The following is a 24,087-nucleotide window of genomic DNA, read 5'->3' on the forward strand; positions in this document are numbered from 1 at the left end:
TAGGTGTGGCTTGTTTGAAGTGGTTGGGCTCCCTAGGGTGCACAGTCTTCAGACCTGGAACCACACAGGAAGTTTTCCACAGGACTGGAACACTCTCCAGACTAAGGCTCAGATTGAATATTTGCAGAACCACGTCACAGAGCTGATACCATCTGGGCCTGTGGCATGTCTTGCCTTGCTCTTCCTTAGCTCCTTCCTCACCTGGTCGGCTGTTAGGGAGAGACTGAGGGGGGAAGTGGGGGGTGGCCCCACTTGAGGGAGACGGGGGTAGGGGTATGTAATTTGCTTGAGTGTGGAGTGGAGTGTTGTGAGGGTGCAGTTGATGTCCCGGATGCTCTGGGGGAGGGGGTGTGCAGTTGCCAGAAAGGTATGATTCTGCATATCGTTCTGTTTTAGGCGCTCATCCATCTCTATCCTCACCTGACCATCCCTGCCCACCTGCTCACCTGTTCCCCATTTTCCTCATTAGTCTTGCAGTATATATACCAGCCCATTTCCACTCTGTCTTGTCTGGTTTGCATATGGGCTAACTGTCTAGCCTTTGTTTTGCCTGCCTGACCCACAGATTGATGATCCTCACCCCTTACTGGATAAGTTTGCCTGTTCTGCCTTTCTAGTTTTGACCCATGTTAAATTTGTGTATATGTAGTTGCATTAAAACAGTGTTTTGGGACTATCCCATATAAATCAAAGTACTCACCATCAGCTAGGTATGTAGGCTCTACAGGAACTGCAGTATGGGCCTGGAGAGAAACATAATCAATGATTGAGTACAAATCTATGGCAACATTGTTTCTGTCCTAAGCAGACATGTCAATGAAAAAAACAGGGGAGACAGTGGAGGTGGAGACTCACACACTCACACACAGGCAAACCTCACCAACCAATTCTACTGTCCAAAGAGAACAATTCTCAAACAGAGCAAGCATCAGTCCACTGAACAACTGTAACTGCTCACAGAGAAAAACACAAGTGGATGAAAAAGTGAACTTGGAGACTTGAAAATGCTGAATCATAGCTAACCAAATCTGTTTCTATTTTAGACCAAACATAAAACAAAGAAAAAAAAATGGAGGAAAAACTCAACAGTTAGAGAGAATTATGGGACAGTTTGGTACTAATTTGTCTGTTTTTGCCACATAATATCTTTGTGATCTAGTAGCCAGCAGTGCATAGACTCGTACTGGGTCATTGCTTTATAGGGATATAATAGGTCCAGGATACTATGTATATGCTAGCTTGGGCTTTGGCAACAATGTAACATCATCCCAGTAAATCTATTTTGATTTAGATTTTTAAGGGACAGGTGGGAGGCCTGTTGTGTTAAGCTAGGTATTACTATCATTTAGAAATTTCTTCTTAGGGTGGTGTTAAAGTTTTGTGTCATGGCACACATCTACATCCACACACACAGGTTTCTTACCATTTCCCAGGCAGTAGGGTCGTGTTTGAAAAGTGAGTGTGTGAGCTCCACTGATACTCTCTTCCTGTAGTCTGAACTCTTGTCCTCCGAAATTCGGAACAGCACTGCTGCAGCGTAGGTGGCTGCAGGGAGACGGCAACATCACAGAAATTTATAAACAGACTTAAGGGGAAAAGCCAGGCACTCATTTGTCCTCTCTCAAGCACTAAAGGTAATTTCACTAAAAACATAAATAGTCAGTTCCTCCTAGAATTCACAATCATATGATCACAAGAGTTAACACAAATTTAACCAATCATCATAATATTTAATAGAGCTTTTTTCAATTTCCATAGTCATAGTTTTGGGGAAAAAATGGTAAAAGTGGAAGAATGCCTGCCAATATAAACAGTCACTACAGTTTACTGTTTAAAAGTAATGCAATTCAGGACCACATTCATGATCAAAATTAAAATCAAGCTTCAATCTCACTAAACCAACATGTACAGGGTGAGAACTTTTTTTCCTAAGAACTTTTCTCAGGCAGACTTTGCCTCCTGGCGACTGTATCGCAATCAGTCATTTTTAAATATACCAAAACAAGTAATTTCTGATTTGATATCTAAAACTAACCATTTGGTTTCTGGCAATTGCTAGCAACGCTACAAAGTGTGGCAAGAAGCACTAAGGACTCCTTATAGACTTCAGGGCAACAAAAAAAAAAACATTCAACTTTTTGGCTAGTGATTTACACAGGCTAGAGGTGGTCAGTTAAGACCAAACAACTAACCAATGCTTTACATAAGAGTGGGGTTAAACTATGTTGTACCCCCTGTAATTATGTAGTGGAAATGATCAGTGACTGCTTAAAGAGTCACAATATTTTACTGTGGTAACAAAAATGGCTGCAAATGTTATAGGAAAGCTGCAGAAAATGTAAATGTTGTTTTGGGATGCAAAAATGCCAAAGAAGTTGTCATATCTGGTGATGGTGATAGTGATTCTTTGTTGTTGTTGTTGTTGTTGCACAGGTTTCGAACTACCACCTGTGGTATTTATGCCACCACATCAATACACTGGAGATGGATGGATTTAAAGGATAAGGCTGGTGTTATACTACATTTAGTATACTTACTAATAAGTAAGTAAGTATACTTTAGTCCGTCTCTCAATGCTTTCTGACTTCCCTACCCTGTCCGTGGCACTCAGCCCTACACCCATTGGTTTTTTTCTGAAGACACTTAAACTTTAATAAAGAAGTCACAAATATATAGTTACATTTTTTTTTAAAAAGGCTCAGTAATATCCTAAAACTAGCTTTTAGCAGACGTCACTCAAACAGGAGAAATAGTGCATTTAGCAGATTAATCCACATTTGCTGAGGTATGATAGCTGGAATGTACCAAGGGAGCGAGCAAGTCCGAACAAAATGTTGCTTTTGTAAGGTGTCGAGGTAAAGTAGGACAGTAACATTAACTGCTGCAGGGACACACTGATGTGTGTAGGGCAATAATAGATGAAAATGTCTTATCTATCACACAGTCAAGTTTCGATCAAAATTTTGTGTATATTTTAACCAAATTTCAAATGCTTGTTTCCATCCACTACCATTATGTGATTATTAGGCACCACCCACTGTTTATCACAATAAACAACGGGTGGCACTAATTCTCCAGTTGGATGCCATTAAAGCATTGCAGAAGAGGATACAACAAGATGATGTAACTAAAAGAGTTCCAGCAAAATCTCAAACGATGGAGAACCAAGTGGAAAATGTGATGGAAATATGACATTTCTGTTTGTTTCATGTATTAATTTGAGGAAGACTACAGTCTCCTCATCAGTCACACAGATCTGATGTTTTTGCTGCCACTATTTTTAGTCTCTCCTGTGGAGCAATAGCTTCAATGAACATTTAAAGGAGCTGAACCAGACATTCACTGCCACTAAATGTTGCACTAGAGCACCAGCATTTCAGACCAAAACAAAAACGGTAATTTTACCTTGCACTTCATTCAAACTGGACAAAAACAAAATAAAACTCACCAAAACTGTCTATGTTAGTCCTTCCACTTTTCCAACAATCACCAACTCTGGTTTGGTCGAAATAAACCCTAAATTCACCGAAATATTCTGGGTCTATGCCTCAGCCAGCAGCCCCGAAACGGGCTGCAACGGCTGCTGTGGACAAATGCACCTGTCAAGTACGTCAACTAAAAGTTCTAAAAAAGTAAATTCTAAGTGTCTGACAACATTATGGAAAGGATCGCTACAGAGCTAGGACTTTTTGTTAAACAATAAGATCCTTTTTGTTTAAACCAGAAACAGCCGTTTTATCGCTCTCGCCCGCCACCAGACTCCATTGAAAAAACAATAATTTTACCTGGCAGACCATCGTTAAACACACTTCATTCAAACTCCACAGAAACAAAATAAAACTCACCAAAACCTTCTTTGATAGTCTTTCCACTGTTCCAACAATCACCAACTCTGGTTTGGTCGAAATAAATCCTTATTTCACCGCGTTAGATGAGAAAAAAACAGCTCTCCTCACAGAAGAACAGTTTCACAGGAGGGACTCACATGCACTAACATGCACGCGCGGCCGGTGCGGCTGTATAAACAAAGCACAGAGAGGCTGCGATAACAACACAGTCAGAGGGGGTGTGACGTCATCCTCTGCTCAGGACCCATTACTCCACTATATCTTTATATAGCAAATAGTTGTTTGCTGCTATATTAATGTTCAGAATCTCATTTACAGAAGATTTTTTCCATTGAACTTTGGAAATGCTGAAAATTCGAAGAAGTACAAGCTGGAAAGTAGAAAGAGAAACGTACCAATTCCCTCATTGTTGGAGTGCAGCAGCTCCATGAGGGGTGCAGATGCTCCCTCTGCATCGATGAGCTCTGCAGACTGTTTGTCCAGGGCCAGCTCACACAGGACGCCCGCCGAAACTCGCTTCACGTTCTCCACATACGAGTACAGCAGCTTGACACACACACACACACACATAAATCTGTGATCTTAGAGTTTAGGATGTATTTTTCACAGCACAGGTTACTTGGTTACCAGGTTTGTGTATTTTCTTTTCTGCAAAAAGTGGGCTATTGATGAAGAGTGAAAGAATGACATATGGGGAATACCTGACCTGAGCTCTGGAAACAGTAGTAGAGTCTGAACAGTGATGAATGAATGGAGGTTTGAATCAGTTAGTGTTATGGTTTAAACATTTCAAACATTGAAGAATTAAAAGGGAAGGGGTCTACAACTTTCATTTCATTGTGCAACCCTGTGTTGTAAAATGCCAAATAAACTAATCTTGAACCTTAAAACATGTCTTTGCTGGATAACTAACATCAGTCAACTGACACTGTATTTAATTTATACGCATAAGGTATTGGCTACTTTGTGATCATTGTTCAGACATGTCATTTTATCAAACAACTTCATTACTGTGGCCCCCAAAAAGAAAATTAGGACATCAGTATGGAATCAGATGGGTCTCGATATTAATGATTACGCACAGAAGGAATCACAAATGTATCTTGTGATTTATATATAAATGACTCCACTAAAATATTTTTCACTTTTTTCAAAAGGGAATTATCTGTAGCCTATCAGATGTCTTATTCCATTTCAGCAAATCACATAAGCATACATTCAAGGGTATGATTTCACTAGCATTAGTTGAGCTAATAGTGTGTGTATGCAAGTGCACACATACACAGCTGTGCATATTGATCGTCCATCAAAAAATGTCCCTACCAAAGTAAAAAACACTAATGTGTGTGGTTGGAGAGGATTCTTATGCGGTGGCAGTCTGTTTTTGGCTGTTTGAGGGGCAGGAGTGAAAAAAATAAAAAGGGCACCAACTGTATGCAGTGTGGTATAGGGCACTGTGTTGTGTGTTTTTCCACTGGATGGGCACCCATTAGTGCACTGGATCATGTTTTCTCCACTAGAAGGGCACCCTAGAGGGAACTTCTACCTTCGCCTCCATCCTTCTAACAACTTTCAGTGTCTACTGCAAACTGTTCAGGACACAGCAGAAAGAAGAAGATAGAAACAACCTGGCTCCTCAGGTTCATGATGCTCATATCATGTCAGCTGTTTCTGTAGTTTGTGCAGCCTGATATCTTCATGTCATATACATGTTGTAGCATGCATGTGAGTGTACCTGTACAAACAGTGGTATGGTTTGCATGCTGGCGATTTCTCCTCTGTTTATGGGGTCTCTGGCCAGAATGTGAAGCGCTCCTGTACAGCCCTCTACTATTTCCTCCATACGAACACCATCCTGATGACAGAGACAGACAGAAAGACAGATGCAGAGAGACATCAAAGAAAGAAAGAAACTAGCTAACCTAATACCACTACTGACACTGCTAATTATGTTATGGACTTGAAGCTCTGCAGTTTAAAATTCTTCTTTTTACTCTTTGGTAACATTTTTGTGAAGGAAATGTTTTCCCCAAATGACATTGATCATGCTAATGATGAAATCTGACGTACACGCACCTCTTCATTAACAAGTTAAAACAAGCAATTTAGCAATTTAACTTTGTGCAGTTAAAACCATGCAACCTTCAGAAAATATCCACCATTGTAAAAATATTCACAAGAATGATATGAAAGTTTCCCTTAAACTGAGGTGGAGACACAGTTGGAACTACAGCAGGTAAAACAAATCACATTCCTGATTTGAATAGCTTCATACAGTTCAGTTCAAAGATTAGTAGTCAGTCACTTTGTGCTGTAGTTTGTTATTTTCTAAGCTAAGCAACTGCATCATAGAACACCATGACATTCAGTGCTGATTCTGACTTCTGTCTTTAGTTCAGTAGTTCATTAAGTCTGTTGCTGGTGCAAACTGTTCAGTACAGAACTATACAAACACCGTTTATAAGATCAGTAGCACGTTATCAAACCATGATTGTTTGTGTGGCTTTCGATTACTTCCTGTGGCTAATCAGGAAGTAACATACTGTATAACACGGCTGGGCTGACGGTTGAATGTTGGTGCATCAGTAATGGGCTCTCCAGTGCTTCTGATTAAAGACAGTGACAAGGATGATTCAGTCCAGATTGAAGATTTGGTGTTGTAACTGGTACAATACATGTTCTGTGTGTCTGTGTGCATGGTCCAGACCTGGTATGTCTGCTGTGCAGCGGAGGCATGTCTCTGTGTGTCCTGGTGAGCCTTCAGCAGCAGGTTGACCAATCGTGGAATAGCACCTGCCTCCCTCAGGGGTGCCTGATTGGTTGGACACAGTGCCAGGTTCCGGATCAGACCAACTGTTGCCTGAGGAGAGGTCAGAGATCAAAGAGCTTTTTCAACAAGACCAGGCTCTATTTGGGTCAGCTATACATGCAGCTTTACATGTGGTGGCTCCAAATGGCAGTGCACTCGTGTTTACCAACCAGTGTGTGATGCTTCATATCAAAGGAAACCACAGCGATGAGAGAAAAAAGATCTAACAGCTTTCTGTGGATGGAGTGCTCGCTCACTGCTGAGGAGACAGCTGGGCCAACATAGCATCTGGCCATCCATAAGAGCTCAGTGCTGTCTCACTGCTACACCAGCAAAGTGTTCACTTTATAAGCACTACAAGCATAGTCTGTAACCCTGCAGACATTTCAGAGGGAATAACATCAATGAAAAGCATGTTCCCCAAAAATGTAAACACATTACAAATGCAGGGAAATTTAGAAATCTTGGGGAGGAAATGTTTAAGTGAAGGTTTTGAAAAAGTTTCTAGTCCACACAGTCTCATCAGTAATTATTCCCAGCATCTGTATATCAAATGACCCCAGTACTAAAAGCTGGCATCGTATGTCTGGTCAGATTCAGAATCTTTTTACTTCTGTGTTTAGTGCTAATTAGCAACTTTTTTACTTACTCTTTGTCTATGATTTAAATCACAACTTTTTCCAATTTTAAACAGTTTTAGACAGTTCTTGTACATTCTTCGATAACATGAACAACAACATGTGATTCTTAGTGTGTTCTCTGTGACCAGCACGGGTGTGGAATTGGGCTGACTGGGCCGGTGCCCACAGGCCACATGCCAAAGGGCATCCAGGTGTTTTTTCACTAACAATATAAAGAGACAGCGTGGAGGAGGGAATGAATCACTAAGCCTGCTTAACTTTAATAGCGAACACCAACAAATTTTCTAAAATTCTAAAGTTCTAAAATGCTAACTGACCACTGAAATTATGAGGGAAAACACTGGTTTTTCGTTTCTTATGTTAAAATGTACAATGCATGCACAATGTATGCACAATAAACTGAAGAAAATGTCTCAGGCCTGTCATATGGAAAATTAATCAGCATTAGATTTTAATAACGTGGAGGTTTTTTGCGCAGAGGAAGATGACAAAAGAATCCCCTGGTTTAAGATAAGTCAGCTCACTGTTACTGTGTTCATGTTTATTGCCTTTTTGGCTATTTGGCCAGCTTTATAATCAGTGCTGACAGATGTTGGGACCATGGGGACTCCACAGATGAATTAGTTAATTGTGTGACTTTTATTTTGAAACACCTCTCGCCTGGTCACTTCCGGTACCTGTAACTGGATATCCTGAACTTTCCCCGACCGGGTAACAAAACTGTAGCTCACCTGGTGTTCTCTCTATTTCCTCTTGGCACTACAGCGAGACAGCAGCAGATGTCCTTCAGCGTGTCCTGCTCGGAGCAGACGCGCAGCAGAACCGAACTCTCTGAACTACAGCAGTGCTACGAGGGCCTGCTGGATGTCTGCAACCAAGATTAGTTAGCGTGAGCGACGAGCTAACTTTAACAAGCAACAAAGTAGCTTAGCGCCGAGCTGCTAACTGAGGAGAACAAGACATGGAGCGACTGGCTTCCTTCATCTTCCCAATCGGAACACAGCATAGCAAAAGACGCTTCCACAACGGAACCACAATTATAGCCTGCCTGGCTAATCCACAACAGAACTGCCATCTTACAACGCAGCATGCCAACGCAACTTCTTCCTTTATGGACTGGTAACGTACCTGGGCATGATATCGCTTCAAATAGCTTAACAGTGTACTTGGCTAAGCGCAGGACTAGTTTTAACAATATATATGTAGCTACTGATGTGTTTTCATCTGTTGGGTCATTTGGTAGCCATATGCTAAAGTGATGTAGTAATATTATGCACACAGACACAGTCTTTGCATGCTAACTAACTCCTTTTAACTTGGCACCGTTATACCAAATTGAATTGATTGCACCCACACAATTTGGTGCCCCTTTAACCATTGTAATTCCCAACACTGATACTCTTATATGCTATAACATAACAATTTTCACTAAGGTGCTTGGCAGCTGTCAATAAGTCATGTTTGATACATGGTTAAGTGCAGTGTAACACATAAATCAGCCAGCGTAAAATTACAACATCCCGCAGTTTATCAGTGACGATGTTTTGTTGACGGAACTGTCAAGACACGGGAAGATAGTTTGTCCGATCAGGAACCTGCCGTTGGGCTATAAATCTCAATGCTGAAACACGTGGTTTCACACAGACGACAGGTCCACATGATCCACAATAAGAAAGATGAGGAACTCAGTCTAGTGTTTAACCTGAAAGCTGATATATGTTGTATTTGTGACTTCTGGGACACTGAATTGTTTTGGCTGTGGGAGGGAGGGTCATTAGGTCCAGACCTGTCCTGAGAAAGTCAAACAGTGCAGACAGAGCAGCAGAAGACACAGTGCGAGACAGTGATGAAGACCTGATGGTGGAGGAAGAGAATATGTTTAAAGTCCCTGTTCTCAAAAGAAAACAAATGAATAATATTAGTGATTCTCAGGCCAAAAAAAGACCAGTAACCAGGAGCAGGGAGAGTAAGCAAGAGGAGCAGCCAGAGTCTAGCATGGAGGGAGAGGAGAAGGAGAAGGAGGAGCACTGTGCTGAAGACAGCCAGCCTCACACTCACTCACAACCGTCTGCTGAATCACAGCAGCAGGAAAAACCCAGCAAATGTTTTTAGTTTGGTCTGTAGGGCCTCAGCCCACTCAAATGGTGGCTGAAAGCGCATGCTCTTTCCTTCTGTAGACAAAGGAAAGCCACCTGTGTGTGAAGCTGGCCCTTGGACCCAGTTTGCAACTACCACTGGTCTAGTGTGGCCTTCAACAGATGATGTCATCTTGTCAATAAAGCCGATTCAAGTCAGTCTCTGTGTTAACCCCCAGCTTGCTGTTAAGAGATCTCCGTTATTGCACATATACTGAAGGAGTATACTAGAATAACCGGTTCAATATTCACTGAAGACAACAGTGGATTTTATTTTGAAGGACGAAAATAAGGCAACCGGATCCCATTTTTTCTACCGCTTTCCCGTTACTTTTGGGCCTCAATGTTCACGAATACGGGCAATTTAGAAAATTAACCCACATGCTGTCTTTGGACGGTGGGAGGAAGCCGGATCTCCATTGCTCTGCCTGGTCCGGGAGATCCCACGAACCCACGAGCAGAAAAAATGTCGACAAACTTTTCATCTCCAGCTGACGAGAGTAAGACACAGGACCAGTCCACGCCACCATCCTGACACCTCAACACATTAGGAATTCTGCTGGACAAACCTACTGTGAATCAAAGGAGTGATTCCCCAAGTAAGGCTTGTTATCTATTTTGTATTGAGTCCACCATTTTGGTTACTTTTCTTTTGTTTAAACACACACACACACACACACACACACACACGTGTATAGTTCCACCACTAGTTAGGACTTCCTGTTGAGTTCTGTTGTTATACTTCAAGTAGAATTGGCTCTACTGAGATATTCTAAATCTTGTTATATTGTAACAAGAAGTGTTCCTAATTGTTTTTTCTTGAATACTGTGTTGAAGCCAGCCTCTGTCACATTAAGAACTCCCAAATAACCTTCAGCATACTGTTATTTCATTGGTGTTATAAAATTAACTGTAATCAGATTCTGATTGGATTTATACATAATTTATAAAAATTAAAATTAAAATTTATAATAATTTAACAAGTTTTACCTTTATTTTGGTTATATTAATTTATAATTAAGATATCCAACATTCATGGTAACCATTAATAAGACTAAATCAGTTCATTTGCTATCGTTTTTCCTTTGTAAAAAGGGGTGCTGCCCCGAGGAACTTGTTATTGTTAATTAAAGTTATTGTTTAATATAATTTTTTTATAATTCACGATAGCCCAAAAATGTATCTAAATAATCTGTTGCACCTACAGGTCTCAATATGATGATGATTTGTTATTGTACAGTATAGTCACACATCCAGAATCCATCTTTAATTGTAGTACAAGTAGCCTTCAAGCATTGGTTGTGGTCACAAAACTCTGGTCAAAGTTCCACAAGTTTGACTTCTTTACATCACTTTTGATGTGCACGTCCGAGTGCAACATCATGAATGCCTGTCTGAAAGGGCACTGTTATCCCCATTTGAAAGATCATCAAGTCTCACACGCTCCATGATGACACCCCAGTGTGAAAAGTGTGATCCATTCAGAATAGCTATAAACATTTTTGTCTTCAGACATCAAGTCCTGCAAACTATTTCATTTCAAGCATACCTTCAGAAGAATATAAATCATCTTTATGACCTTCAGAAGAATATAGAACAATACTAACTTTATCCTTTAATAAAATATACTAAACTGCTCAATGCATCAATGCCCCGTGGATACAATATGTGGCTTTCCCTGCCGGTCTGCCTGTTATTTTGTTGACCTTCCCAGCAGAGGGCAGCAGTGCACAGAGCAAACACACTTTTACAAGTCAAATGTTCAATGCAACTGGAATGAATCTAGGCAATAAGAGCAAATTAGGTTGCATGTAGATCTGTGTGTGTGTGTGTGTGTGTGTGTGTGTGTGTGTGTGTCCTGGGTGGAGGAGTTATCTAAGAGAAATGACAAGTGCCTGCAAAAATTGTCTGCAAGTATAATAAACTTACATACGTTTTAGAATGTGGAAAACCATTTTAATGCCAGTTAGGATGGAAAATAAGGCCAATATCATAATTTATAAAAATAAAAGAAAACAAATGAAAAGATGTGTGTTATAAAGTACACTAAGCTTTCTCAAATTCTACCATATAAATGCTTATGGCATTGAAATATACCTGAAAAGAAGTAAAATCTGAGCTCAAATGAAAAACATTTCAGAAAGACACAACACAACACTAAAAACAATTAAAAACTAATTTTGAATATAAAACTACAACCTTTTGTCTCATGAATTATGCTGATGTGCCATACCGACTTACTAAGAAGGCTCTGGAGGAGCTTTGTCAAGTCTAAGAAAGCAACCCTAATGATGTCATCAGGGTCTAGGTTTGGGCTTGGAGACTGCAAATGTATTACAGAAAACCTATATTAGAAATTAGGTGCGTAGAGTTTGAAAGAAATGGGCAGGGAGGGTCTAATAAAGAGACACTGTTGAGTTGCATTATGGGAAGTATTTTTTGAGCTTGACTCATACTAGGGGCTAAAAGTCAGAATATCTCAACCATGTCCTAAAGATTACGTTGATATGCAACTAATTTGCAACAGCCAATACATTTTCATGGAAACATTATGCCGATCGGATTATCTTTTTCCATGAACATAATGAGAAAATGTTGTTAATCGACGTATCTGGCAAGTCACAAAAATGTTACTGATGATACTGAACGTATCAATAAAATGTTCACAACATATTTCATTTGTTATTTGCGAAAATATCCAATCTTGTAATACAATATCCACTCGTAGTGACTACAGCATTATTAAACTTATTTTATGGTTATGTTTAGGCACGTGCAGCACTTGGTTAGGGAAAGGTCGTTGTCTTGTTTTAATATAGAAGAAGTCTAGTGACTTGAGACAAAACCTGTTTATTAACAATCAACCGAAACCATTATCTTTCCCTAACTTTAACAAAAGTGTGTTTGTTGCTTAAACCTAACCACAGACAGGAGTCTGGATGTCCTGCACTTTGTATGCTCGTCATCATCCTCGACCACCTCCCTGTGACTCCAGTGTGGTATATCAATGTAGCGGTTCATTCACTCAAAATCAGTGCAGCGAGCGATTACGTTTGCCAACATAACGTAATTGGGAGTACCCCAACTTTATGGAAGTGCAGCATTAAATCACTGGTGGATCCTGTAACCTAAAGGATAATCAAGTTTATCCAACAGTTTATCCAGATGATCTAGAGGATCTAGATTACCTTTTTATTTGGAGGAAAAATTAAAATGAACACACCCAAAGTATTGGTAGTAATCCCTCATTGCACAGGAAAACTGTGCATACAACTACAGTAAGTACAATAGGCCAAAGTTGAAGCAGGAAGTGGGTCTGTAGACTGATGGATGTGACAGTTTGGATAATAATTCAACCGTTAACCTTCTTTTCTAATTAAGAGCTTTGCATTATTAAGGTTTTTACAACCATAAAAAACCCAATACATTCTTGGGAATACAAATTAAATGGGATTTGCACTTACAACAACAATAAACCCTGGTTCACAGAAAAACTCAAGCAGCTTCATCAAGCAAAGGAGGAGGCCTATAGAAGTGGGGACAGAATCCTGTACAACCAGGCCAGAAACACACTGACAAATGAGATCAGAGTAGCAAAGAGGAGCTACACTGAAAAGTTGAAAAACAGGTTTTCAACTAACGACTCAGTGTCAGTGTGGACAGGTCTGCAGGACATCACCAACTACAGGAGACCATACTCCCACACGGTAGTGATCCATCAACTGGCCGGTGACCTGAATGTGTTTTACTGCAGGTTTGATTCCACCATTCACACACCTCACCCACTCTGACTCAGACATCAAACAACCAGTTGGCACAAAATTTTGTACAGACATTCACAGTTCAAATCAACATGTTAGCATTGTTATTGTGAGCATGTTAGCATGCTGACGTTTAGCTTAAAGCACTGCTGTGTCTAAGTACAGCCTCACAGAGCTGCTATGGCATTAGACTCTTTAGAATTTATCTGACTCTGTGGAATTTTACTTGTTAATGAAACAATTCCAAAATTCACTGGTTCTAGCTTATCAATTGTGAGAATTTGCTAATTCCTTGTTGTCTAATGTGACAGTTTAGCAAAATAACCATAAGATTTTGTACTGTTGTACAAAACAAGCAATTTGAAGATGTCACTGTTGCCTTTAGGAATTTATGATGCGCATTTTTCAGTATTCCTCTTTTAAAAGAAAAGTTGAATTCATTGCTCTTGCTAAATTCAGTAAATTTTGGGGTTTAGCCTTACACCGTATCTACAGGATACACAGTCCTCCGTCAGTGTCTACACAGAAACATTCAGCTAGAGTAGTGCTGTGGGCTCAGATGCTGTTTGGCAAGGTTCACAGACCTATTCACAATGATTCATGCTTAAGATGGAAGAAAATAGACTTCAAGCCTAAGGAGACGCTTGCAGCTGCACCTAAAGCAAAATATTAATATTGAAGCGTATCTGTTCTGTACGATGTGTGTGAGATGGACAGCTGATGAATGCGACAGAAACATTGATTATTACTGTTATCATGATGCAAATGTAATTATAATAGTTTTGTCGAATTTATCAGTTTGTTAACTGATTATAATTTTTTTTTAAAGTCTATAACCTACTCTATATAACCTCTAAATCCTAACACTACACTCAAGGCTCCATTGTAACTCTAGAAACAGCTATATTGTTAGTATGCTGTTCATTTCGTCCAACACTTTTGTACATTAATGAACCTCTAGGGAGTGCTTGCAGGGCTTTAGACTTTAAGTTTTGTTAATTTTACTTGGATTGAAACACAGCTACTGTCAGACTTCTCTCTCTCTCTTGCTTTCTATAAGTGTCACTCAGTCTCTCTTCCTCACTGAGAAACAAAACATCCAGCTTTGTCTCTAAAGCTCTCAGTGTCTCTCATTCTCTTTATCTATCTATCTGTCTGTCTGTCTGTCTCTCCAGGGACACAGCGTGCCAGCGGGTGTTGTCACAGCTTAAGTGTTATGAGAGTGAAACATGATGGGAGATGTTCAACTAACTTCAACAATCTCTTCATCTAAGCGATCAACCTGTCTCTGAGACCCCATTCCAACTAGGCTGCATAAAGAGGTTTTACCCTTAGTTAGCACTTCTTTACTGGATATGATCAATCTGTCTTTATTAACAGGCTATGTCCCACAGTCTTTTAAAATAGCTGTAATTAAACCTCTTCTTAAAAAGCCCACTCTTGATCCAGGAGTTTTTGCCAACTATAGACCTATATCTAACCTTCCCTTTCTCTCTAAGATCCTTGAGAAAGCAGTCGCCTATCAGTTGTATGACTTTCTAAATAACAATAGTTTATTTGAGGATTTTCAGTCAGGAGTGCATCACAGCACAGAGACAGCACTGGTGAAAATTACAAATGACCTTTTAATTGCATCAGACAATGGACTGGAACATTCAATTGGCATTAGGAACAAGGTTGTATAAATCCTATCTATCAGATCGATCTCAGTTTGTACATGTTAACGGTGAGTCACAGAGTTCCACAATGTTCTGTGCTTGGACCAATTCTATTCACCTTATATATGCTTCCTTTAGGCAATATTATTAGGAAACACCATAAACTTTCACTGTTATGCGGATGATACCCAATTATATCTATCTATCAAGCCAGATGAAACTACCCAGTTAGCTAAACTTCAAGCATGCCTTAAGGACATAACAACCTGGATGACCTGCAATTTTCTAATGTTAAACTCTGACAAAACTGAAGCTATTGTACTTGGTCTCAAACACCTCTGAGACACATTATCAAAAGACACAGTTGCTCTAGATGGCATTGCCCTGACCTCCAGCACCACCGTAAGGAACCTCGGAGTTATCATTGATCAGGATTTATCCTTTAACTCCCACATGAAACAAACTTCAAGGACTGCCTTATTTCACCTATATAACATTGCAAAAATCAGGCACATCCTGTCTCAAAATTATGCCAAAAAACTAGTTCATACATTTGTTACTCCTAGGCTGGACTATTGCAATTCCTTATTATCAGGCTGCCTGAATAAGTCCCTGAAGACTCTCCAGTTGATCCAGAATGCTGCGGCATGTGTACTGACAAGAACTAGGAAAAGAGATCATATTTCTCTAATATTAGCTTCTCTACACTGGCTCTCTGTAAATCCAGAATATAATTTAAAATCCTTCTCCTCACTTACAAAGCTCTTAATGGTCATGCACCATCATATCTTAAAGAGTTCATAATACTTTATTACCCCACTAGAACACTGCGCTCCCAGAATGCAGGGTTACTTGTGGTTCCTAGAGTCTCCAAAAGTAGAATGGGAGCCAGAGCCTTCAGTTATCAAGCTCCTCTCCTGTGGAATCAGATCCCAGTTTGGGTTCGGGAGGCAGACACCATCTCCACATTTAAGAGTTGGCTTAAGACTTTCCTCTTTGATAAAGCTTATAGTTAGGGCTCGCTTGGGTGTGTCCTGAACCATCCCTTAGTTATGCCGCCATAGGCCTAGACTGCTGGGAGACTTCCCATGATGCACTGAACTGCTCTCTCCTCCTCTCCCTCTCCAACTGTATGCATTTTTATCCCATTACTGCATGTTACTAACTCGACATCTTCTCTCTCCCGTAGTTTTGTGCTTTCTCGTTTCTCTCTTTTCTCTTTCTGTCGCTTGCAGCAGGTATTTCTGCCTCCGGAGCTGCAGAGTCTGGATCGGTGATTGTGGGCCACCTGCTGCCACGTGTTCCTGCTCAACAACTACTACTACTATTGTTATTATTAGTCTTATTACTATTATTATCATTATTATTCTGATTTCCTTTCATTTGCTTTCCCTTCCATCTAACCCACAGAGGATGATTCAATTACCATTTCTATTGCATGGTAATAGTGTACCTATAGAAACCACTGCCTCCCCTCACCTTTACTACAGGCCAGTAGTGTGGCTGCCCCAGCAGCTTGACGACAGCAGGAATACCGTAGTGCAGCCGCACAGCATTCTGGGCCAGCTCTGCATCCTGGTGACGGGAGGTGAGATGACGCAGGGCACAGACCGCCGGCTCAGCAACATCCTCCTTCTCCCCAGCACGAAGCACGGCGTGGATCAACGCCTCCACACCACCGTACTGAGCCACCAGAGTCTGAGAGATCACAGGTTGAAGAGAATAGAATAGAATAGCTTATCTGAAATACAAGTGTGCAGTAAAGCTTCATTCAGAAATTCATTTTTAGAGTAGAGAAGAGAGAAAACAACAATAAATAATTGGCATGTGTGTACACTGTGTGTGTAGGTGTGTGTGTGTCCAGGCTTGAAGCAAAGTGTAAATTGATTTTCCCCAGGAGTGCAGAGTTTAGATTGTCTGAGGTGAAGACTATACACAGAAACTGGATGTTTTTTTTATGAATCCAAACCAGAATAAACAAGACGTCAAATCATGATCAGCTTTCAAAGCTCTGCATGGCACTTAGAACCTCCAATCCTACAGGAGTTTCTGTGAATGTAAATTAGGGTGTCTTTTTATGCGCCATTAATGCAACATGCATAAATATGCATTCATAAATTAGTTTAAAAACACAGTGAAACGATTATGTTAATGAAGTCCATGGGAGTCAATGAGCGCTAAGGCTGCTTTCACCTAACCTTTTTGGTTTGGTTCAGACTAACTCAGGTGCATTTGCCCCATTTAGTGCAGGCTGGTCAAAAAACTGTCATTTGAATTTTGGTGTGGATTAAACCAGTGGCCCTGTTGCAACTGAACTCTGGTGTGGTTCGTTTGTGATGTGGTAGCATAAATTCAAAAGCAAAATTATTGTTATCCATAAGCTGAACATCCACTGTCAAGGAAGCGATCTGTATGAGCAGTCTCCATAAATATTATCTTTTGGTAACCATGGTAACACACATATGCACATCAGCACATGAGTGCAGGGTTTTCCCTGATCATGTAGAAAGTGAAAAGGAGTTACAACCAAGGTGAGCTGTGTATTCTAACACTTCCTGAAATGTAGCCTCCACACAGTAATTATCATATCAAAATCTTGATATAGTATGTCATATTGATGACTGTGCTGTAGGTAAAAAATTATGACTTAAATGGACTTTTTAATTCAGAATAATGAAAGACACTATATGTCATCCCAGAAGAGTGGAGGCTGTTATTAATACCCATAGTTTGGGAATCACATGTTCAACTATTGCATATATAATCCACACACATTTTGCCATGTAGTGTATCATCTCATCATGGTTACCTTGTTGCGTGAGTTATTACAGGTGAGGTTGGACAGGATGCCAGTTGCGCATGTCAACATGTTGACCTCATCTGAGCCCAGCTGCGTGACCAGTATCTGCAGCAGACCGTCTAACCCCTCCTACAGAGAGAGGACAGAGAGAAAGAGAGAACAAATGAACAAATCTTAGCTGAAAAAGATGACAGCAGTGAAAACTGTAGTGGTATCCAGAAGAAACTTTTTTACAATTTTAACATGTAAATGATGCACTCTGGTACACTCTTAGATAAAAATATATGTTGTTCAGTATTTGTCAGCGAAAAACAACCAAAAAAAACAAATATTGACACAACCCCTGCCCTCCCTCCCTCCATCACCCCCTGATTTCTGGCACCTGGCCTTTAAAAACCCTGTCAAGCCCCACCCACATTCTCTATAGTATAGTGCAGTGTAGTACTTTTGAACTGAGCTTGCCAGTGATCTCCCTTGATAGTTAGGGGGTATGCCAGTAAGTGATTCGTCCTTTCATTGGTTCATTTATTTATTTTTTTGCTTTTTTATTTTTTCAGGGTAACCCTGGGTGTAGACATGTTTCTCTGGTGGGAGTAAGCATTTCAGGGCCTTGGCTGTAAGGTTGAGGTTTGCTGAAGTTCTGCTTTCAAAGGTGCCCTGAGCCTGGCATGCCTCAGAAGATATTTACGCTTTAGTAAAAGTTCGGCAGGTACCAGGTGTTTGCTTTTAATTGTTATCAGTGCACTCAGTGGTTTACTTTCTGTGTTCACCAGTGGGAGATTTGGTAAGCTAGGTGAGTTAAAGTTAATGTTCTATTTTTGGGTAAAATTTTTGTAACATGTCCATGAACATAATTTTTTGTGTGTTATGTAGCTTTTGCTTTGTCAAGTGACAGTGTGACTTTGTGTGTAGGCTTATTCTCCTAGGCTAATTTTGTAGTTGCCTTAGATGTGACACTGATTACCCCAGGCTCCATTTCGGTAATGGTATTATTTGAGTACTATTTTGTGCTGCATTAGGAGTTTGATGGGTAGTGTCTAGTCCTATTTTTGTGATTATGGTTTTAGTAGCCATTAGGTAGAAAGAGCATGTGTGGCATTGCTGCGTTTGTTGTGTTGTGTGCATTGTGCATACTGGTTTAATTTTAGGTCCTTTTGAAAGACTTCAGTTGCAGTTTATTTAGATGTAAGAAAGTTATGTAGTATGGCAACACTTGGTGACTTTATTAATGCACCCTCAGAGGAGTTGCTTGAGCAATTCACTAAAGATCAGCTCCTAAAACTTGCCAGTTTGCCAGTGATTGAGATTACCAGTAGTGAGAAACGTTTAAAGGAGAGCATTAAAGAAGACCTTAAGGCTGTCCTAACTGAAAATGGTATCCTCAAACCTGCACCCTATGCAAGCTATGTTTCATAGAGCCCACTCCTCAAAGCCTATTCCCACTGTCTCTCCTACCTCCTTCACCAGTCTGCCAGCAGATGTTCTCCTTCAGAAAAGGCTTGTTTCTATTGCATGAAGCTGATTGCCTTGTCTTGAGCAAGAAACAAAACCCCTTTAAGCCTATAGCCTTAATAAAACTAAAGAAAGAAAATCTCTTTCTTTCTCTTGTTTGTTTGGCAGTTGAACTTGAGAACAATATCCATAAATATTTTCTGTTTGTGTTGCTACCTGTGCCATGTCAAAGAAAGACCATGGCAAAAACTCTGACTCCAATATTGCACTTTCCGACACTTTCCTAGCAAAAGATGACCTGTTGGGGTTTGGTAAGGTGTTCCCCTCTCGTAAAGAGCTCAAACTTGAACAGAGAAAGATAAAACTTTGTCTCCCCCTTTGAAGAGGCTGTTTCTGAGGATGCAATGACATATGTTTCCTGTGGGTATTTTGTAATTAATGGAGTGCTAATGAGAAAGTGGACCTCTCTTAAGATGTCTTGTCAGGATGATTGGTGTAGTGTGTTCCAAGCGTTTATCATGCATTGTGAAAAAAGTATCAACATAGGCAGTGCTGGGAGGGGGTGCAATTGGATAGACCTACAACCAATCAGAGCAATGAAATAAGTGACGTTATGTAGCACTGAGTGACATCTTGCATTTGGCTCATGATCATTGCCTTGCGGGACATATTGGAATTAAACTAGATCGAGTGATGAGGGTTTTTTCTGGCCTAGTGTAGAATCCTATGTTGTACAGTCTTGTGAAACATGTTATGTGTGATAGACTGTTGGTAAGCCTAACCAGAAAATTCCACCTGCACCTTTACATCCTATTCCTGCTATTGGAGAGCCTTCTGAGCAAATCTTGATTGATTGTGTTGGCCAGTACTTAATGTATGCAGCTACTCAGTTTTCTGAAGCCATTTCCCTAAGCAAACAGCTTAAGCAGTTTCTAAGGCCCTAATTGAGTTCTTTACAGTGTTTGAGCCTTTGCGAGTCTACTGTAAAGATTAATAACAGTTTCTGTTCAAGTGCTCTTGGATGCTTTATTCTGTTGTGGTTCAAGTATGAGAAATATGGTGAATTTGAAGGACAAACATATACAGTATATGGTTTTCTTCTCCTGACATGACTGCCTGCCTTCACCTCAGCTAAAAGTTTAGAGGGGCTGCTCAACATAATTAGATTAGATTAGCCTTTATTTTCTTCCTTAGGAGAAATTTGTCTTGTGCATTTGAGAGAACACAGTTGACGTAGCAGCACACATGTACAATCAAACTACAGTTAACATGCAGTATCACACACAGATCTATAAACATGAGAACATACACACCAAGAATATTGCACGATGCTGTACACCAAAATATAACTGGCCAAAGCAAAACAATGGCACAGAATGTTTCTTCTAAAATATTCCAAAACCAACAAAAAAAAGAGGCTGCATGAAAAAAAAGGGTACATCCCGAGGCACATTTATGCAGAATTTACACTTATTTTTACTCCTGGCAGATTTTATTCTGTAAATCCAATGTTTTCTTACTTTGTTGAGACAGAATCTCAGGGCTTTATTTTGGTATCTGCTAGGATGAACTGAGGTTATTTCCTTACCTGCGCCGGTTTGATATCTTGGTGACTCGCCATGCGCCAACATGATGTGATAGAGATTGTTCGGTTTCAGTTTTATAGTGTCTTCCAAGTCTTCCCAGAAATAACATTTTTAAAATCCTTATTTATTAGTGGATCTTCACCAGGATCACATTTATGTCGCAATATGAAGATTAAAGAGGCAACAATTTTATTCCAAGATTGTGAGCAATTATTTTTGCAAGTAAAACAGTCAAATTTAACTGAATTAAACTTCAAAGATAATTGAAAAAGTAACTAAACCCCAAAGTTTTGGCTGAAGTGCCTCTACCCTGGAAATTCAAAAAAATGCCTCTAGAATGTGAAAAAAGTATCAACATAGGCAGTGCTGGGAGGGGGTGCAATTGGATAGACCTACAACCAATCAGAGCAATGAAATAAGTGACGTTATGGAGCACTGAGTGACATGCAAGTTGAGGCGGTGCTTGGTCCGTTTTCAAGCAGGAAAAAAATGGTGGCCTGGTCACAAACTTTCTCAAATTACAGCTAAACAGTATACTAAAATGTGTTTCTGAAAACATTTGAGGTGGGAAATAGGCAATGCAGTAACAGAATCTGGATTCATATTAGATCAGCACTGCCTAGCTTGACAGTTTGATCTGAGTATTGTAAGCTTTGTAAGCTTTGTGCGTTGCACTAGACAGACCTGCAGACTGGATGCAGGCCTAGACCTATAACCAATCAGAGCAGCGAAACGTGTGACATGTAACTTTTCAAATAGGCGGTGGTGTTGGGGGTGGCGTTGGGGGTTTGGTTGGTGACAAAAGCTGCCACCACATGTCAGCTGCCACCAGATCAGCCAATAGCAAAATTGCAATAGCCAGGTTTCAACCTGTAGAGGACGGTCGCTATGTATATTTAAAACACAATATGTAGAATTTAAATACTTTGCACTAAAATGTCAGGATTTGGACCTGAATCCATCAAAAACACTACTAAATACCAATATACATTGGCAGTATATTTGAGCTGCTGTATTCATATTTAATAATAATAATAATAATAGTAATAATAAAACCTTTATTTATAGAGCACTTATAGAGCACTCACAAAACTAAGTACAAGGTGCTTCACAGAGAGAGAATTAAAATACCACAGTGAATGATAATATACATAAAAACAATCAAATAAACAGACAGCTCAGGTAAGATCAAGATATGCTTTCCGATAAAAAATGCGTCTTGAGAACAGACTTCAAAGAAGACACTGACTCAGACAACCTAATTTATTCAGCAGGCGGTTCCAGGGCTTTTTCATCCTGGACTCAGAAACAGACAGAAGGCCCCTGCCTGAAGATCTCAAACTACGTAAAGGTTCATAAGGGATTTAAAGGTCTAAAATATAATCTGGGGCCAGGCCATGAAGAGCCTTAAAAGTAATCAATAAGATCTTAAAATCAATCCTAAAACAAACAGGGAGCCAGTGTAAAGAGGCTAAAACAGGTGTGATGTGATCGTACCTCTTGGTCCTGGTTAAAAGCTGGGCAGCTGAGTTCTGTACAGTCTGCAGTCGTGTCAAAGTTTTTTGATTAAGACAAGTGAACAGGCTGTAACAATAATCGAGGTGTGAGGAGATAAAAGCATGTACAACAGTTTCTGCATCACTAAAATTTAAAATAAAAATAATTTAATATGTACAATATGTCTGTTTTTATAATGAAAGATGTAACAGTGTGAAACCCCTAGTTTTCTTTTCTGTTCTACTGGGGAGCACTCTGCCAAAACAGCACACGTATTTAATCTTTGTAAAAGTATGCACTTTATTAAACAATGCATTAAAAAAAATTATTAAAACAGTCTTGAGTCGCTTAATCCGCAATGTTAGTCTTGGGGGTCTCTCTTCCTCATCTGCGATCAGGCAGTGTCCGGGAGCAGGGAGCCTATTTGCAGAGAGGAGAAGGGGAGAATATTCGCAAACTTTAATTGGTGGCTCCTAATGTTCTTCACAGGTGCATTGAATAAACTACAGCCTAAGGACACAGTTGAGATATTTTCCCTCCACATTCAGTGGGTCAATTAATTAGTCTTTTAAATCAGATCAAACAAACAAATTTATCATGTGGCCACAGCAAAACCAAACTAATAAAGCAAAAAACAAAACTATTTTACCTTTAAATTTTAAAAGGCTGTGCATTTTCTTATGGCTGTATTGAAAACTAGCACAATAGCTTCAGGAATCAATCTGAATTAGGGAGGAGAGGTGAAGCATCTCTCTCTCTCTCTCTCTCTCTCTCTCTCTCTCTCTCTCTCTCTCTCTCTCTCTCTCTCTCTCTCTCTCTCTCTCTCTCTCTCTCTCTCTCTCTCTCTCTCTCTCTCTCTCTCTCTCTCTCTCTCAGCATGCCCCCACGATGATCTGCTGCCAAGCTTTGGAGGGTCGTCACACTGGTCTCTCAGAAACTTGTATGTCCCTCCCGTGCACCACCCCCATACTCTGGTCACCGGGGGTTGTTTGGCTTGATTACATCAGTCTCCCTCTCATGTCCTCACGGACTCGACTGGCCACTCCCTGTCTATCTATGCCATTTTTCTATGTGCCCAGCCCAACACACACCTCACCAAAAAGGAAACTATCACTAATAAAAAGCCACACCTCCCGACCAGTGTGCCAATCACCTTTCTGTTTCCCCAAGTGGCCAGGTGTTACTCATTAAATCCATACAGCTAATCAGCGGGCACATTCTCACCGGCAACAGTGGAAGAGAAGCAGACACACACGTCACCCCATGACACTCCCCCCAACCAATGTGTTCTAGTCTCCTACTACCCCACCCCTACACGATATCTCAGTGGCAGTGTCCCCTTAGTAGACCTCTGGGACCACCTGAGCTCAGGTGGAGGGACTGGTTCATCATGGCCCCCACCCCTGATTGGCACCATCAGTCCCCATGCTGGGAGGAGCACTTGCCGCTTTTGGCCACACTTGTCCATTGGGGTGTGTAATGGAGGCATGGCTGGAGGCGGTTGTGATGAAGAGAACGCTTGGGAGCCTCCTTACCCTCAGGCCTAATTTGGTACACAGGGTGCTCTGGGTGTGGCCAACTACCACATACGGCTGTTCTTCCCACATGTCACTGATTTTATCTGTCAGTCATGTCCTCTGGTCCAGAACCAAAACTTGTTCGCCAGGTAGAAGAGGGGCCTCTCGTGCAGTCTAGTTATACACTCTTTTATTCTTCTCTGCTGCTTTTTGTAGGCTGTCAGAAGTTTTCTTGTAGGCATAGTGTAGCTGCTCGTGATGCCTATTGACCCAGTCCATAGTATTGTCAGACATGGCAGGTCCCACAGCTACGGTTAGCTTATCTATAGGAATCCTGAGATGTCGACCAAACATGAGGAAGGCTGACGGTGTAGTCCCTCATT

General features: G+C 40.5%; 1 protein-coding gene and 1 long non-coding RNA gene across 4 annotated transcripts in view; one reads left to right on the forward strand and one right to left on the reverse strand.

The window, feature by feature from the left end:
• The window catches only part of LOC122869537 (junction plakoglobin-like), a 187,435-nt gene that overhangs the window by 10,833 nt on the left and 152,515 nt on the right, over positions 1-24,087 (reverse strand). For 2 of the 3 annotated variants that reach the window (XM_044182659.1, XM_044182658.1), the window contains 7 exons: positions 17,662-17,781; positions 16,332-16,550; positions 6,556-6,708; positions 5,584-5,703; positions 4,244-4,394; positions 1,424-1,545; positions 701-743 (listed from right to left, as the gene is read on the reverse strand). In XM_044182659.1, the coding sequence (XP_044038594.1) occupies positions 701-743; positions 1,424-1,545; positions 4,244-4,394; positions 5,584-5,703; positions 6,556-6,708; positions 16,332-16,550; positions 17,662-17,781 (928 nt within the window). Of the gene's footprint in view, positions 1-700; positions 744-1,423; positions 1,546-3,966; positions 4,017-4,243; positions 4,395-5,583; positions 5,704-6,555; positions 6,709-16,331; positions 16,551-17,661; positions 17,782-24,087 lie in introns of those variants that run through there. The other variant, XM_044182660.1, reaches the window with a different exon arrangement.
• LOC122869539 lies at positions 9,908-17,167 on the forward strand. The gene is made up of 4 exons (XR_006376339.1): positions 9,908-10,032; positions 12,923-13,187; positions 14,370-14,516; positions 16,343-17,167. It is a non-coding gene; the product is annotated as an uncharacterized LOC122869539 (long non-coding RNA).

This window comes from Siniperca chuatsi, linkage group LG21 (assembly GCF_020085105.1).
Source record: "Siniperca chuatsi isolate FFG_IHB_CAS linkage group LG21, ASM2008510v1, whole genome shotgun sequence".
In the NCBI taxonomy this organism is placed as follows: domain Eukaryota; kingdom Metazoa; phylum Chordata; class Actinopteri; order Centrarchiformes; family Sinipercidae; genus Siniperca; species Siniperca chuatsi.